Source organism: Micropterus dolomieu, linkage group LG19 (assembly GCF_021292245.1).
Source record: "Micropterus dolomieu isolate WLL.071019.BEF.003 ecotype Adirondacks linkage group LG19, ASM2129224v1, whole genome shotgun sequence".
NCBI lineage: Eukaryota > Metazoa > Chordata > Actinopteri > Centrarchiformes > Centrarchidae > Micropterus > Micropterus dolomieu.
The window spans coordinates 8,444,750-8,462,024 of NC_060168.1; the positions used below are offsets into that span (position 1 = coordinate 8,444,750).

Sequence of the window (17,275 nt, forward strand, 5' to 3'; positions counted from 1 at the left end):
GCATGTGTGTTTCTGTGTGTGTAAGTGGGGTTACAAGAACACCTCCCTCATTCACAAACTGAGCCATGTGGCACTGGGCTGGTCCCTTTAAAAGGCATGTGTCAGAGTTTTCTACTAAGGCTGACTGCTGGAAAAGGTAAGTGCTAATACATTATTCACAAGCAAGGACACACACACACACACACACTGCATAACTGAAGGACATGTACACGAGTTAGGCAGGGGTAAGAGTGCTGAGACACAGAGAAGTGCGCTAATACACACACGTCGACAAGCAAAGTTGATCAGTATAATGTCAGTAGAACATAAATGAGCAAAAACATGGTCTATGCATCCTCTCGCTACACGCACACACAGACACACATTTATATACACGCAGGCAGCAGAGGGGAGAAATCCTCAGCCTTCTGTTATTCAGTGTGCATAATTTATAGCAGCCCCAGATCTCCCTGCTAATGACAGCACACTGGGGCATCTGCAGCACAGCAGCAACAGCAACAGCTAACTGGCATGTATGTGTGTGTGTATGTGTGCTTGTGTGTTTGTAGAGGTATAATGCTCTGTTGAGACAAGGACAGTGAGAAAGACAGAAGGAGGGACAAACAGAAGAGAAAGAGACACACAGGGTGTCTGAAATAGACACAGATAACGCAACAAAGAGGGGAAAGGATGAGACTGACATGTGAGAGGCCTCTCGCAACACACACACACACACACACACACACTCTCTCTCGTCAAGTCACCGATTCGTCCAGTGAATCTGCCTGTATGTGCGTTCATATTAATGTACAGTATGAACATTAATATGTGCCACCTTTAAAGGCTTAATGTGGAATGCCTCTTAATTTAAAAAAATCACAGAGCAGTGTATACAGTATCCAGTACATACAGCAGTGTGCGATGCACGTGCACTGAAGAGCCTCAGACTCTGTTATGGACCCACAAACACATCATTGGCTAATAGAGACAGTTGTTCACTACAGACCTAAAGGTGTTAGCACCAAAGAGAGCTATAATGAACGCTTAAATTCACTGGGATTGGTGTAACGACTTGTTCAAGGGGGTGGCCTTGGATACGTTTCCTGTTGCAAGGATGGTTTTGACGTGCTGCCCCAGAGCAAAAAAAATCTCCTAATTCTGGGATTTGGAGATCAATGCCACAGTGGTTCTGCCCTCCAGCTGCTGTACACACTGATGTGAGCCTGAGCTGAGATATAGCAGTGCATGTTGGCCCAGAATAATTATACTGCTGCTGCTGATAAGGTGCTGGTGTTAGACACACATGCAAACACAGTCTTCTATGCACACAAGTCACATGCACACTAATCTGCAATTACACTTTGTAGACACATTCAATAGCACTTATACATAATTATACACATTTTGCATGCACACACACACACACACACACACACACACACACACACACACACACACACACACATTTAGATGTGCTTCTTTTCCTTTTCAAAATCATAACCGTCAATTTGGGTGATCATTTGAGAGCTGTGAGTGTTCTGAGATCCATGTCACATAGATGGCTTGGTCCAAATGCTCATTTTAAAGGAATGCTTCCAATACATTAGAGCGAATACGCTTATTCACTTTCTTTCTGAGAGTGAGATGAGAAGATCGATACCACTTTTATGTTTGTGTGTTACAGTAAGTACAGAGCTGAAGTCACAACGCGGTTAGCCTAGCCTGGCATATTTTTTAACTAACCGTCTAACATGGTTAGGCTTACTCCAATTCCATACTTGACACACAAACAGATGATTGATATCTATCATCTAACTAAAAATCTAAAAAGATTTTTTCCCAAAATGATGAATTATTCCTTTAATGCTGTTAAAGTGGCACTAACGCATGGTGATTTATAACCTAGAAAAAGTTGACACTACAGTATTACAACAGAATAGCAGTAAATTTATTTTATGTACAATACAAAATGCCTGAATTTAGTGCTCTGACTCTCAATTAGGGAGAGAAGGGCGCTGGCTATGAAGTTATACAGTATGCATTATGGCGGCATCTAATTGTAATCTCAAAGCTAAAGACCCAACACCCCTTCTCTCCTCCTCTGTGTGGCTGACTGACAGGAGGGCAGGCATAAGCTGAACCACGCACTCCAGCTACAGTCAGCTACAGCATGAGGAGGGAGACAGAAAGAGGGGGAGAGAGAGGGTGAGGGCATGAGAGTTGAGGTATGCAGCACTAGATACAGCATCAGTGACAGGAGCATGTTTGGGCATCAGCTAAAGCTATTTTAGGAAGGAACTGTCAATGTATCTCAAAAGGCATGCCAACAGCAATGATCAGAGAAGACCTACATTACGCTTTAGACCGCCTGGGACTTAAGATAGGATTGGCTTTGTGCTTTTAAGAGGGGAGTGTGAGCCGTAGTGGGAACGACAGTGATGGCCAGTTGAGCTCGGTGGAGACATACATGTGGTTTCCGTTGTTCAGGACAAAACAAAGATTCCCTATTAAGTACACTCCTGTAGCGTTGATTTCTATATGAATAAAGTTTGTACTCCATTCTTTCACATCAGGTGTTGCAGCCAGTTCTACAGAGTCCAGTCTGCAGTTTTGCCTCATCAAGCGGCATTTTGTGTTTTGGTCAGAGGTGTGGGGTTGGGGTGGTTTATTAGATTAGCTATGGCAGGCTCAATAACATAAACAGTAAGAGAGAAACCTGACTGCTCTTGCCATTTAATCAACATTGGCTCTGCTTTTGGAAGATGGCTCTGCTATCTTTTATAGTTCCAAAAGATTTACAGTCTCATAATTTCTCTCCCAGCGAGGGGTCTGTGCTTCCAACTTTGCACAACTGTAGCTTGCAGTGAATGGCAACATTCACTGGTAGAAAGTCAGAAACCTAATAACCAGTTGTTTTAAACAGATTTGGTTATTATTTCAACCAATTTCAAGCTGACACCATGAGGCTTCTACATATTCATGTAGCCCAGAACTAGGTCTCTAAATTTCCATCCAACAGGTGCTGGTAGTCCAGAAATGTAGCAAGCAAGCTAAAAAATGTATCTTTAATTGCTAAGCTTGTGTTCTTTTTATACAGTTTTATATGACTTCTTGCAGAGACTTTTACAATACGGTAAAGCTGACAAATGTAAACATGCAAGTAAAGCAGTAGTGATGTTTTACCACAGTAAACACCATAAATGGTAATGCTGTATTTTAGGCTACTGTGATGTACTATCCTCTTTATGTTTGGCACTCTGGTGCTGCCACGGTGAATGCTCGCTTGTATTTAGGGTTTTGATATATATGCCAGAGGGTAGAGTGTGTACTGTCATGACGGAATAAAGTCTGACAGGATTTTTAAGCTCTGTTCCTGGTAAGTAAATGTGCCAGTTCACAACAGCTGCAGTACTCTTGTTCATTAAGGAAATGTAGAGCTACATCTTCTATCTCTCAGAATTCATTTTCCCGGCATTTTATACCAAACACTTTCTTTTGCTGGGTGAGAGGGGACAGGTGTACCTCCACCCACTGGTAACACAATTTGGCAATTAAAATAACATGTTGTTGAATTACAGATTACAATTTTAACACAAACCATAAAATTGTCAGTAAAATTCTCAGCTAGTCTCAGCTATGAACTTGTGTGCTCATTGCAACCCAAGCGCAGCTTTTTACAGTAATTACAATAATAGGCCTACTGCAAAATTAAACATATATTGTAGCTAAAAGCACCACCATAATTTAAGTGTGTTGAAAGAAATTGGTAGGGGTGTGTACAGAAGTGGGCTTTTCCAACAGTTTGGCTGTAATTGGCTGGCTGTGTTTAGACTTTGTTTGGGATTGGCTAGGCTCAGGGTGTGTGTCTGCTGACACGCCCCTTAGCCCAATCCATCTTTAAGCTGCAGTTACTTCTGTCTCAAATTAAACTCTTCCACAGTATGCCCTTGTGCAGATCTGCAGCCTGATCACTGGCCAGGACTCTTGCTCGGCCGTAGCTCATTCACCGGCTACCCTGACATGGATCAACCCAATGAAAAGTGTCAGTGTAGCCTGTGAGTGAGCAATGAATGAGTGGGAGTCCTGGCCGACACAGCAGTTGCATTTTGCAGAGGACGATAATTTTGTAATACTTCACTGAAGGTTTATGTGTTTGAGATGCACTAAGCATAGGTGTAGACACATGAAACTAAATCTGTACTGCAAAGTGAGACATGATTGAATATTGTTTTCCTGTTGTTAAACTGGGTTCCAACTCATAACAACTCAAAACCCAATTCACCCTGCAGAATTGTCTGAAGATATGGAGTACAAACATTTTTATGTTCAATGATGCGGCTAAGTGCTAACAATTGTTAAAAGAAATTATATATTTTTGGTTAAGGTGTCCCTTTAACCTCATGACATACTTGTGGTGTGAGTGTGTGTGTGTGTGTGTGCATGTGTGTGGGGTGAATCAGTCCATGAGTGGGTATCTCCTCTCTTGAGCTTATTCCTGCCTGGAAAATGTGTTTTAGACTGAAGCCTGATTGCAAACAGCACTGTCATAAATAAATGACTTGATAATTTTAGCATGTCAGGGAGGTAAAAATAGAACATCACGTTGTTAGCTCAGATGCCGGATGAACCCTTTATTAAGACATCGGAGTGACTTCCTATTAGCGTTTAACGCTTTATAGACACTGGCAGTTTGCATGGAAATTACAATGATTCTGGATTTGAAGAACTTAAAGATGAGTTTCCGTATAATCACATTGTTTCAAAGATTTCGTCCTCACATTCACCTAACAAAGATGATGAACCCCAGAAGGTTTACAGTGGTGCTCCTAAAGCTGGTATTGGAGAAATGTGTGACACTTGAATAGTTAAGATCTTATTCCGCTCTCTTTTGTGCAGCAGGGGAAAATGGTACTTCCTGTCAGTTTACTTCTGCACTCAGGTTTACCACATGACAAGCAGATGTTTTAACAGTAGTAGATGGTACAAATTGTAGTTACATCATTCCAAAAGCAGTGTAACATTTTAAATACTGAAAACACAGGTGGAGTGGATCATAGCAATAATTTGCCAAAAAGTCAGCCTTGTCTTTTAGGAAATATCTAAAGGTAAAAGACCTGAAAGCCTTTGCAACTACCAGATTAATATACAATAGATATAAATCACATTTTGTAAGAGGCCAGTTCACATGTTGTTTGAGCTGAGAAGCTGACCCTGATTCTGAAAGACTTTTGGTAAGAACAGGGATCAATTCACGGCTTCTTTCCTCCCTGTTGGAGAGAAACCAAGGGAGGAAATGTGAGGAAAAAAATTGAAAGATTACAACCTCATCTTTGGACTATAGTCTAAGTTTTTTCTTGTGCTGTGTTCAGACTGTTCATTTATAGAAGTCATAACGGATGACAATAACTTAAATAGAGTTTCTCCTGAAACCAGGAGCACACTTTCAGATGTCCATGGTGGAAACTTACAACAAGTTGAGAGATGACCACCACCCACTGTTACTGCAGTCAACACTGACTGTCAGGCTTTTGGCACGATTTCTGAACTTAGAACAGCAACTTATCTAACATGAAGCCCAGTACAGGCTGCAACTACAAAGTTTGGAAAGGAGGTCGCCTCAAGACAAGGTTGCTGTCCCTGATTCCCATCACATACTCTGCCTATCTATCTCTCTCTCTCTGACACACACAGGAGCTGCACCTTAAGACTCCACATGCAGGCGACTTCCTGTAATGATGTGATGTTGCTTATCTTGCTGGAAGTTTCAGTACCCACTGATCATCAGCGCGTGTCTAATCACCAGGTGGAACCTGCTGTTTTAACTACGTCCCTCTATCGCTCTCTCTCTCTCTCTCTCTCTCTCTCACACACACACACACACACACACACACACGCACACACGCGTTCCCAGCCACGCTTCTCATTTCATTATGGGTGACCGGGTTATGGAGGATGGAAGTGTCAATCGACTCGCGCGCATGCACGTGTGTACACACGCTGACACATTGTATAGACTACACACGCGCACGCGCAGCCAGAGAGCGGTGACTGTCTCCTTACATCACCATGGCAGCTTCAGTGGCCCTTATAGTGCGGTGTGAGTGTATGGCAGGTATAACGGGAAAGCCTTAAACTTACCGCAGTCCTCGCACAACACTCTCTCCACATCCTTCTTCAGCTCCGGCTCGCTGGCGTCCACAGGGGCGTACGATGCTTTGAATACCAAGGGCTCGGCGGTCGGGTCCATGAAAAAGATATATCTGTGGTCCTTCTCCACCGTGGTGCACGGGGCCTCGGAACCGAAGTCCCCGACGGTCACGAGCTGCTCCCTCTCGAGGCCGCCGCTGTTGACGGGCCACACGTCCAGCACTTTGACATTCACACTGTAGGGCTCCCGGGAGGAGACGTTCTCCGGGAAGGAGCGCACCTCGCCCTCGATGACCACGGCTGATCGGTACGCCTGATCCTGAAGGGAGTTGAGACTCGGGGCGTAACAGGCGAAGGAGACCCCGATGACCAGCATGGAGAAATGCACTGGATCAAGCCTCATGCCGTCAGCCTGTGCTGTGCTGCAGTGCTGCTGGGCGGCGGAGCAAGCTGGAAGAGAGAGACGGCGGCGAACGGGCTCCGGCAGAGCAGGCAGGGCAGAGCGGCAGACCTTGTGGAAGTGTCCATGCCATCTGTGTCTGCCGCTGCTTTCCCCATACGGCTGCTGGCCTCGGATGGGGGGACACACCAGCCTAGGAACCGGAAACGGCCCGCTTCTGCATGCTTAAAAATGTGATTGCTGCATTCTCCTTCACCAACCACCCTCCCCCTCTTATCGCCCCTATTCCTGAAAGGCAAAACAAGACTCGTAAATTAGCCTCCTCTCGAATCCAGGGCTGAAACCTCTCACGCTCTCTCTCTCTCTCTCTCTCTCTCTCTCTCTCTCTCTCTCTCTCTCTCTCTCACCAGCTAATAGGCTAGCATCGCATGGGTGGGCGCATTGCCTCTCTGGAAGGAAAAAGCAGCTTGCGCGTACAGGGGAATCACAAGAAACGATACGCACCCCACGCACACGCACACGCAAGGTCGGCTCCTTTATCCACTTATTTCGATCGTCAAAAGAGTCCCTTTCCTGCAAATCCGTTTGTGGCTAAGCAACATAAAAAAGAGACACACAAAACCGGGGAGGAACAGACGGACAGGATGAGATAGCAAGGGTTATCCGGTGAGGCGATGCAACAGTAGCGCGCACTCTCCAGCCGCGTCCCCTGCGCCCCTCATCAAACGCGAGCGGCTTACGTGAGCAAACATCACCTGCCCGGTCACTGGCGTCGGCTCGCCACGTCCTGCGCAAACACCCTAACGACCTGGGCACCCACCGGCACAGCGCCACAGACCAAACCAGCATGTGACCATACCGGTCGACTGTGTTAAACCTAAATCACGCACGCAGTGCACAGACACACAGCACAGAGTGCGTCTGTAGCCAAGCCCTGCACGGCGCCCACTGTGGATCTCCAGTGCAAGAGGTGCAAGAGAGGCTATAGGCGACTACTACACACACTGCGGATACTTGTTGTGATGACTAACGCTGCGAAATTCTCTCAATGGATTCCTCAGCATGGCGAGGCAAGCTGGGAGTTTCGAGTCTTGCCCTCAGACATCTATATGCTCACTGCACGCTGCAAGAGAGCACAAAGTGTGTCAGCACACTGACATTTTCCCCACTATTATTTGAGTCACTGCAGTTCACTATTGTCTTGGGATACTGTACAGTTTGAGGACTCTATGGCAACACGTGGGAGCATCAGTTACTTCAACCTGCGGGTGCTGCAAAGACATCCTACCCAAATATTTTGCCAATCCTGCTCAGCTACAGCTAATAAAACCACTTTTTTTCATTGAATGCATCTCCACCAATGAAATGAGAGCTTTACACACTATACTCGGGCTTTTTATGGTGACCACAAGAATACCCTCCTCCCTCCACAGCAAACCAGTCCCTGCCTCCATCTCTGTATCAATCAATCAAGCCATTCATAAGATTCGCCTTTCTCCCCCTGTCAGGAGCTGTGCGTCCTTCGCTAGAGGTCAGAAAGCCTTTCGATTTCCATGCTGAGAAAGGGATAAGATATAAGCTCATTTATGGGACGTGGACATTTTTTACTATAGATGACTGAGATGATAAAGGATATGTACGAGAGGCCATTTCACCACAGTATGCACCTACATCATGGCTTCATCCACATGTTTGACCATCAGCAGGTCACGTCAGGGACCAGTCTCTGTCCATGGTGCTGAAAGGCTTGACAGATTTAGTGCTCTGTCCCAATAGGCCAATCACATGGCACCTCATACAAACTCAAGGCCACAGCCAGTTTCTGCAATAAAGGTCGGTCTCCTCACTAAATGTGTCATTCTTTACTGTAATACATTAACCTAAAAGAGTCAACCCCTATATCTGGAAGTACAAACAGATTCAGTGCTGTCCATGGTGCTAAATGCAACAAAACCTGCTGGGTTTATCTTTTCTTAGTCACATGTGGATTCCACATTACTGGGACTCCAGTTTGAGGTTCTCCACAGCATTTCAAGAGGGAAATACAGCCCTTCAGAGTCTGTGATCCGTCCAGTGACCCACCCCTATACCACTCCACCCATTGCCCATCCATTCACGATCTGTCTTTCCGTCATTCATTCAGCCACTCAGAGCCCCCATTCAGAGACCCTGCACACAATTTAGGAATTTCCAAATTAGCCTTGAAAGCAAATCATTGTTGACAAAGCAAACGGGAGTAAAAAAACGATCCCTGCTGACTGACCCCGGGTGGCCTCCACATTTTCCCTGATACTCGTGGTGAACCTGTGGGAATTATTAGAGGGGCTGTTTTTGGTAATGCACCGGCATTTCAGCAGGGTCACTTAAATTGGTCTCTCGTGATACACTTGCAGTCCAAACTGCTCCACTGTCAGGGTCCCTAACTGTGATGCTAAAACACTCTAGTTGTAGTTACAAAGCTGTTTTTTGTTTTGTTACTGTTAGACTTTGTACACTTGTTCCAGATTTTTTCTTTGCAGCCCTCTCTCCCCTATTTTCTACACCAGCAATACTCATGAATAAAAAATTTTTTTTTAACATGTCTTTTACCAGCTCATAAATCAATGTTAGGATAGTTTTAAAGTAGTTGGTCAGTTTTAAAAGAATTCTGCTTTTATTATTATTTGGCCCATAGGGAATTTTTGTCAGATATCTACTGACACAGTACGGAGAGTTTGCTAAAGGACATGTTTTCATTTCAGACATTTCCTTAAACAAATACTAGTGTTAAGTCTATGAATTAAAGCATATGGTGTTGTGCTCCAATTCCAGATGCTATCTCTTATTATTTATAATATCATCATTAATAATACCATCGGCGTCGAATCTCATGAAGCTGTTCCGTTCGTATCCACATTAATCAAGTCTCACATCAACATCATTCTTCTCCTTGAGGTCTGTTTTACCCCCCCAGGCCCATGAAGGCTGAAGACCTCATAACGTCACCTGGGACATTTGTTGTTGCTGTTGTTGGACCGAATATGACCTTTTTTACTGGGATTTAGTCAAACTTGAGACTGAAATGAGGATATAGTGGGATGTTACAGGAATTATTGTATAATTACATGGCTGTATTTAGCTGGTTTTCTAACTTCTATGTACATTTACTGTATGTGAGTTCATTCTTTTTTTCTTTATTTCTGACAAGTTGATTGTCCAAAATCAGAGTTTTTAATTAAACTATTGGCTTTTTGCTACAGTCCACTGATGAACTAATTTAAGGACACTGAGAAGTCCAATCATAGGGTAATGATTCGTGATGCTTCACAGTGTATCAGCCCCCTCCCTCTGACTCCCACACATCGCTATCATTTACTGTTCATTGAGAAATTTCTCTTTCATCCTGCTCCCTCTCTCCGTCTCCTTCCACAGGGACTGTCCGGGTTCGCTGTCCGTGGTGCTGAAAGCCCCAAACAACTGTCCGTGGTGCTGAAACACTCAAACCAATAACCCTCAGGTATGACTTGTCCCTGTTCTGTGCACTGTTTAGACACTATCTATCTATCTATCTATCTATCTATCTATCTATCTATCTCTCTATGTTGATGTTAGTAGGCCTACTGCAGTGTTTTAGGCTCACATGGGTGGGGGTTAACTTTCAGTTGCAATACACGGCTATACTAAAGGCTAAAGTGAAAAATCTGCAAAACGTTGCAAAAACAGCGCGACTGTCTTGAACGCAGCCCGCCTGGAGTACTACAGTAACACTATCTACAGTTGCTTTCATTTTTTTCATTCTCTTCTCCTCTCTCGTCTCGCGATAGAGCGGCGGAGTGGTTTGACGGGCAGTCGAGGTTGCAGCAGGCAGAGGGAGACGGTGGAAGGTAAAGCAGGGAGGCAGCATCATGGCGGACAGAGACAGTGGCAGTGACCACGGAGGGCCCACCGCAGGCCCCGGCACGCTGCCCCCGGGTGCGATGGGCGCCATGTCCCGGCTGCAGCACGACACCGAGGAGCTCGCCTCCAAGCGCGTCGACATCCAGAACAAGCGCTTCTACCTTGACGTGAAGCAGAATGTTAAAGGCCGCTTCCTAAAGATAGCCGAGGTCGGGGCTGGGGGGAACAAGAGCCGCCTCACTCTCTCCATGTCGGTGGCCGTGGAGTTCCGCGATTATCTCGGGGACTTTATTGAACATTACGCCCAGCTGGGCCCGACCAACCCGGACATAGTGCAGGATGAGCCCCGGCGGGCGCTCAAGAGCGAATTCCTGGTGCGGGAGAATCGGAAATATTACATGGATCTGAAAGAGAACCAGAGGGGGCGGTTCCTGAGGATCCGGCAGACCGTTAATCGGGGGCCCGGATTGGGAAGCGCGCAAGGCCAGACTATCGCTCTGCCGGCGCAAGGTCTCATTGAGTTCCGCGACGCTTTGGCCAAACTCATCGACGACTACGGCGTGGACGAGGAGCCGGCAGAGCTCCCCGAGGGCACCTCGCTCACAGTCGACAACAAGCGCTTCTTCTTTGACGTGGGCTCCAATAAGTACGGGGTCTTCATGCGGGTCAGCGAGGTGAAGCCCACCTACCGGAACTCCATTACGGTTCCGTGCAAAGTGTGGTCCAAATTCGGCAACACCTTCTGTAAATACGCGGAGGAAATGAGGAAGATCCAGGAGAGGAGTAGAGAGAAACGGGCCTCCGAACTGCTACCTGAGGGCCCGCACGGCGGAGATGAGGGCGACGATGACTGACGCGGATTTTAAGAGAGCAGAAATGAAACAACAAAGACAAAACTGAACTCTGAGAGAAAACGAGACTTTGAACTGTAAAATTGAAAGAGAATTTCCAAGGGAATCACCCCACACACAACCTCCACAGACATGGCAGCACCTCTGCTGTCTCCTCGCTCATTTTACTGGATGTCACCCCACTTACCACCCATGTGACAGTAAGCCGCTGCTATCAAGGATTGAACTGTAAGATATGAACTGTTTCCTACTTGATTTAAATGACAATGACCAGAGTGTTTATATCTCTATCAAATGACAGATTTTGCACACATCAAAGCTATTTCGAGAAAAAATGTTTAAATGTTTTCAAACTGGTCATATACTAAGATTTAATCAAAAATACAACCAGAGGTCTATTATATAAAATGACAGTCTTCATGTAGAACGAGCATTTGACATCAGCACAAAGAGAATATATTATGGACTTTATGAAACCAAAATCTGATACCAGATGTATAGTTTATTATAAAGGTACGCAGAATAAATATGAAAGCGCTCTAAAAGTGTATGAATTACAGAACGCTGAACTACAGGCCTGTAAACACCTGTCAGCATGCGTTTTGAAAAGAAGTTTGGCAAAGTAGGCTATAGTCTTCAATTTGACCTAAAACGTAGTAGGCTAATGAAAGCATTTCTATCATGCCATTATGGGAAGGTTGAGACTCAAATAAATAAATAAATAAATAGCCTATTTTGTGCTGCCTCAAACAAATGGGATAAATCTCTAAGCTACTATAATGAATATCAACCCTCTTGCACCATGTCCATATAAACTTAAATGAAAAAAGTGCTAACTTAGATGTACTAATTATGATTTTGTGAATCAGCTGTAAAAAATCCTTATTAAGATACCCACGTTTTCTGTGGGTTAAGTTTTTTCTTTGTTACTTTGTTGATTTTTTTCCTCTGGGAGGGTGGGGGATGCAAAAGGATAAGGTCCACTTGTGGGAGCGCAAGGCGTGGAAACAAAACAAAAAAAGACGCGTCAGCGCAGCGTGCGGTGAGGCAGCGCATCCTCTCTGACGTCATTACGACCCGTGCCTTATACACTCCACTCGTTTACGTGTTCTCACGTGGATGGTCTGTGACCTCGACCGCTGTACGTTTTCATTTACGAGTGCAGTTATGTAGGCCGAAATATATACTCACCAGGGCTGCAGGTTTCACACCCCTGTGGTGCATGGAGCATGGGTAGCAACAGCAAAAGTATGCTGAAAGGCTGCTGGGAGCTTGGAGGCCAACTATGGTAGTGGGCAGAAACAGATCGGGCCCTTCAGATAGAGGAAGTGCAATTTGGAAACAGGAGGGGGTTCAGTGTGTTATGGCACCCTGGAGCCCAGAATTCTTAGCTTCGCCCCTGGCCTGGTGGCCTCTCTCAGAGTAGAGATGCATCTCTGTGGACCAGGAGTACGACCCAGGATGTACTGCCTGTGGCAGCACTGGGTGTCACCATGGAGATTCATCTGGAGATGTTGCGCGTGGCTTTGCACACCATATGCACCATGATGTAAAAAAACAATAAACAATAAAAAAAACAGCAACAACAACAAAACTAAATCTGGAGCGGCTGGATGAGGCTATTCGTCAGAGCTGAGATGGATGCTGTTAAAGAGCCAGGCAGCCAGCCAGCCATGCAGGCCAGCCGGCCGGTCCCACGCCGTCAGTCTGAGTGCAGTCCAGTGGATGTAGAGGCCTATCAGTGCAGGGCCGAGGCAGTATCTATCTCTTTATGGTGCTACAGCCCCTTGATCGCTCCTTGGGGGCCTCGCCGCTCAGAATATGTCACTTTTATTTTTATTCTGATGCTCTTTTTTTTCCCTTCAAAGTTCTTTTCTCCACATTATGTTGTCCAAAACGTGTCAGGTTTCTCCCTCCCAGGCAGAGAGGAAGACACTGACTAGTGTAGGATGTTTCATATTAGTGTGCAATATTGTGTACGTGCCAATTGCGGCATTGTATCACATGTATAGACTATTAAAAGACGAAAAAATGTATAGGCTATGTGATCAGTAGATGTTCGAAAGCATGACGATGAGGTTGATGCATCTGCATTTTATTTCCGAAATGTGAAGACTTTCTTCTCAAGCACTTGCTCAAAGTGGAAAAAAAAAAGTCAGACTAGTAGTGGGGTATTTTTCACGTATTTGTCACGTTCTGTAAACCAGTAGGCTGCCTTGTCTGTCATCAGTGCGCGTAGACTAGTTCGGGTGTTTTACGTCCCCCTACGGAGTCACCCCAGAGAAAAACCCTTCCCCTCCTAGTTCCTCCCCTAAGGCACACACACACACACACACACACACACACAACGAAGACAGTTAACACCTTCTAACTGTCTAACTGTAAGGTTGAATAGTATCTTGGGGCTTGGGTCCAGGGGTGGTTGACTCACACACACACACACACACACACACACACACAGTCTCTCCCTGTCGAGGCCTCTTGTTGCTATCTGAGTGTTTGGGAGGCCACTAAAGTATTTTGAATGGTGTCTAGAACTGCACAAGGCCTCCCGTCATTAGAATCCAGGAAACTGTGTGTTTGGAGCCTCTCTCACCCGGGACTGCCGATCGCAAGACAGGTGAACTACATTTTGACTTTGGCAGACACGGGTTTCACTTGAGTTAGGCGATAGGGATCAACTGCAGCAGACCCAAAGGACGGAGGAGTTTGTTGTTTTGACAATGAGGATCACTATGCTTCTTTCTAACATGGGCAGACTCGGATCTCAGGTCTGCTCCTCTCCCCCACTCGGAATTCAAAGCATTAAAAAGGCCCTGGCTCATTGTCCGTGCAGCAAAACATGCCCAAATACGCTCTGTCAGACACACAGTCCATTCCCTCTTTTTGACCCAGTCGACCTCTAGGCTGTCAGTGAAGTGCTAGTTAAAAATCAATATACTCCAAGTGGTTAGTTCACCTATCAGCTTTATTTAAAACAGGTTGGCCTGCCACAGCGGGTATGTCTGAGCCTGGTCCCAGGCCCTGTCAGAGTGGTGGCACTAAGGGGAAACACAGGCTGCATGGATTGCAGCTTTAGAGGCCTCAGCTGGATAAAAGCTGCTAATGTAGTTACAGCCTGGGCCTACCAGACATGGGATAGCTGAGGCTAGACTGAAGCAGAATTCCCCCAAAGCACACCTGGACTGAAACTGTATCAGAAGTCCCTTGCTTTTAAACGTAGAGCTGCGTTTGATTGGGCGTGCCTGTGGCAATAGAGCCAAGAAAAATGTTCCAGAAAATCCCATCTGTTCCACGCAGGACATTTTTGGCCCAGGTTTGTTTGTTGTTTGAGTGTTGGTGAAAGGCCTGATGAAGCCTGGCACTGCACTGTAGGAGCTTACCAGCGGCAGCCTACCATGACCTACTGACCCGGCTGTCAGTCAGATCCAGTTAGGACTTTTCTCTCTGCTTTGGCGAAGAGCAGGAAATTTCTTTGCCCTCTTGCGGAGATGACAATATTTCCTCACACTGCACAGTGAATTATAAAAAGCCCATTTCCATTAAACACACATAACAAGCCACCTATGACTATGTGCCCAGCAAAGCACATCTGAGGTCAGTCTGAGTTCATCTTGAGTTCAACATGAGTCTGGACTCTCTATTTTGATATAGCACTTGTTCCCTAAAGTGTTCTAGCCTCCAGGAGGCTCATGCTACATGAAGACTGGAAATACAACACTTCCTTTCTGTCTTTCTCTTACTCTGATGGCCAAATATAAGGAGAAGTCGATCCTGCTCGAATGCCTCACTCTGTAAAATGCACACATTTTCTTAAAGATTAAAAGAAGTGTTGACTTGTTTTGTTGTGTTTTGAGAGCAGAACGATCCCATTGTGAAACATGACTCGTCCATTTTGGGTCGTAGCTGTATCTGAGGTACAGAGGAGGAGGGCCACCTGTGATTTTGCTGAAAACAGTGTGATCGAGTCTGATTTCTCAGTTTATGAGAGCTCACCCAATGTCACAGCAAAACCCTGAGTGACCTTGCAGCCATGTTGTGCCCACATTCCACGGTCATCCATTTCTGGGACTCAAATGCAAAATGGTAGGCAGATGTTTTTCGTCTTGTGTTCTGTATAAAGCGTCAGTGGTCAAGCTGTGCGCTGTCCCCAGCAGCACTGGCTAAGTTCAGTGTATATGGATGGCGATGCACCGAAGCTGTTAGCATTGACGAGAATTATGTTTTCATTTATTACACAGCGGTAGCCATCGTAGCAATCCCTAATCATGAAGTTATCCTGCCTTTTGTCTGTTACTACTGCAGTGTTCCTTTTGTCTAATTTTATTTAAAGTAGTTTATTTCTTTTGTTGCTTAAACAACAGATGACCAGATCATTCCTTAACATTTCAACTGATGGAAATATAAGATAAAAATATAAAATTACATTGTATACACAACCCAAAAGTAGCTACTTGTTGCATGTACTCAAATGCAGATTGCTATGATGGCTCCAGCTGTAGATGCTTCGTCTGCTTGTTCCTTCTGTCTTGAATGGGGAGATTATCCACGTTTCTGACAGCATTCAAACAGCCACATGTACATGACTTATAACAGCAAACTTCCACAATTGAAATGTGGGTGGTGGGTACCCGCCTCTACCAAACGGTACAAATACTGACTTAAAACAGACTGAACTTCCATAAGATATTCCAGACAACCAAATCTGCTCTGTTTCTGGTTTCAGTGTTGTAGTCTTTCATTGGCCATTCAGAGTTCCGGGTTAATCACACAGCCAATCGCAGCCTCTGCTCAAAGCCAAGCACTATATGACTCATCACAAACCACTGACAGAGGAGCCCATTCAGCACGTCTTCTGTTTGCACACGCACCGAGTAGTAGGGTCCATCATGTTTGCAGACTGTATAGGCTCCTGTTGTGTATAGTTATAAAGACATTCTTTCAAGATGTTGGGAAATGGATCCTGGATTTCAAGGGGTGGGGTCAATGCACAATGAACATATCCCATGTCACCGTTTGGTCTAAATCCCTTTACCATCCCCATATGAGATAATATGTTGTATCTTTCAAAACTATTTTATCTGTGGCGTGTGTGTGTATATATATATATATGGTTTGTTATATATGATGCTCCTCCTTTCAGAAAAATATAACATGTAAACAGGAAAAACATATTGCTGTTTTTTTCCTTTGTATTTTATACTTACAAAAGCATTGAATAAAAATGGATAAATACTTGCACTTTAGATATATTAAGAAAAATAAAAATCTGCATATTATTTTTGATAGGGATCTCACATTCAAAGAGTATAAATTACAGGCTTTGTGACTATTGCTGGACAGAGATGTATTGAGTTCTACTTATTGAAGTATATTTTGTCTGTGTGTCAGAAGGTTTACTAAAGTAAATTGCATGATAAAGTAGTGCTACACCGATATTGTTCTCTTTTTTTTTTAGTTGGTAAAAATGTCTGAAAACTGTGATAACAACCCTCTTGTATCATGTTTAACCTCTCCTCACCCCTTCTAGAATATTTCTTACTGAAATATGGCCTTTCCTGACAACATGACGATGGTGCTTACTTTGGCTTTGACATCAAGCTCATCCTATACATCTCAACATCATCATAACTCGCGTCCTTACACTTCATTACTTTCTGTTATGTACTCTCACTACCTTATTAAATTTCCGTTGATGGCAAAAAAAAGGTGTGCTGTTTTGTACATTGCTGTTTGTTTTAATGTTGGGGGAGCCTTGTTGTCTGAAAAATGACTAATCGCGCAATAAAAAGTCATTCCACACGTCCCTGTCTCTGCACAACTGTCTCAACACTACAGTCAACCATGTTTAGCAGGGATGGACTTACTAAGTAAAATAAGACAGACAATAAAAAGAAAGATTTAAATAGCCTGTTGACTTATTATATTGAAAATCTTAAATGTTGAAATAGCCTTTGCTATCTTTATGTAAATTAACATTGTTTAGCCCCGCGACCTGACCCCGGATAAGTGGATGAAGATG

At 44.7% G+C, this 17,275-nt stretch overlaps 2 protein-coding genes across 3 annotated transcripts in view; one reads left to right on the plus strand and one right to left on the minus strand.

The window, feature by feature from the left end:
- The window catches only part of nrg2b (neuregulin 2b), a 55,203-nt gene extending 48,650 nt beyond the window's left edge, over positions 1–6,553 (minus strand). Inside the window, exon 1 of the mRNA XM_046030689.1 lies at positions 6,118–6,553. Within this exon, the coding sequence (XP_045886645.1) occupies positions 6,118–6,529 (412 nt within the window). The 5' untranslated portion in view covers positions 6,530–6,553. The remainder of the gene's footprint in view (positions 1–6,117) is intronic.
- A 3,451-nt stretch (positions 6,554–10,004) lies between these two features.
- On the plus strand, positions 10,005–17,055 carry purab (purine-rich element binding protein Ab). 2 transcript variants are annotated; one of them, XR_006821826.1, is made up of 3 exons: positions 10,005–10,022; positions 10,330–11,481; positions 16,784–17,055. XR_006821826.1 is itself a non-coding variant. In XM_046030460.1 (2 exons), exon 2 carries the CDS (start codon positions 10,411–10,413, stop codon positions 11,254–11,256), a length of 846 nt encoding a protein of 281 aa, XP_045886416.1. In that variant the 5' UTR covers positions 10,005–10,022; positions 10,330–10,410; the 3' UTR covers positions 11,257–17,055. The 2 variants fall into 2 exon arrangements, 1 of the variants encoding a protein (XP_045886416.1); XM_046030460.1 differs by having other exon boundaries at positions 10,330–17,055.
- The last annotated feature ends 220 nt before the right edge of the window (positions 17,056–17,275 follow it).

Excerpts from the sequence above, each read along its gene's own strand:
- purab (XM_046030460.1), top strand. The coding sequence starts at position 10,411 with ATGGCGGACAGAGACAGTGGCAGTGACCACGGAGGGCCCACCGCAGGC.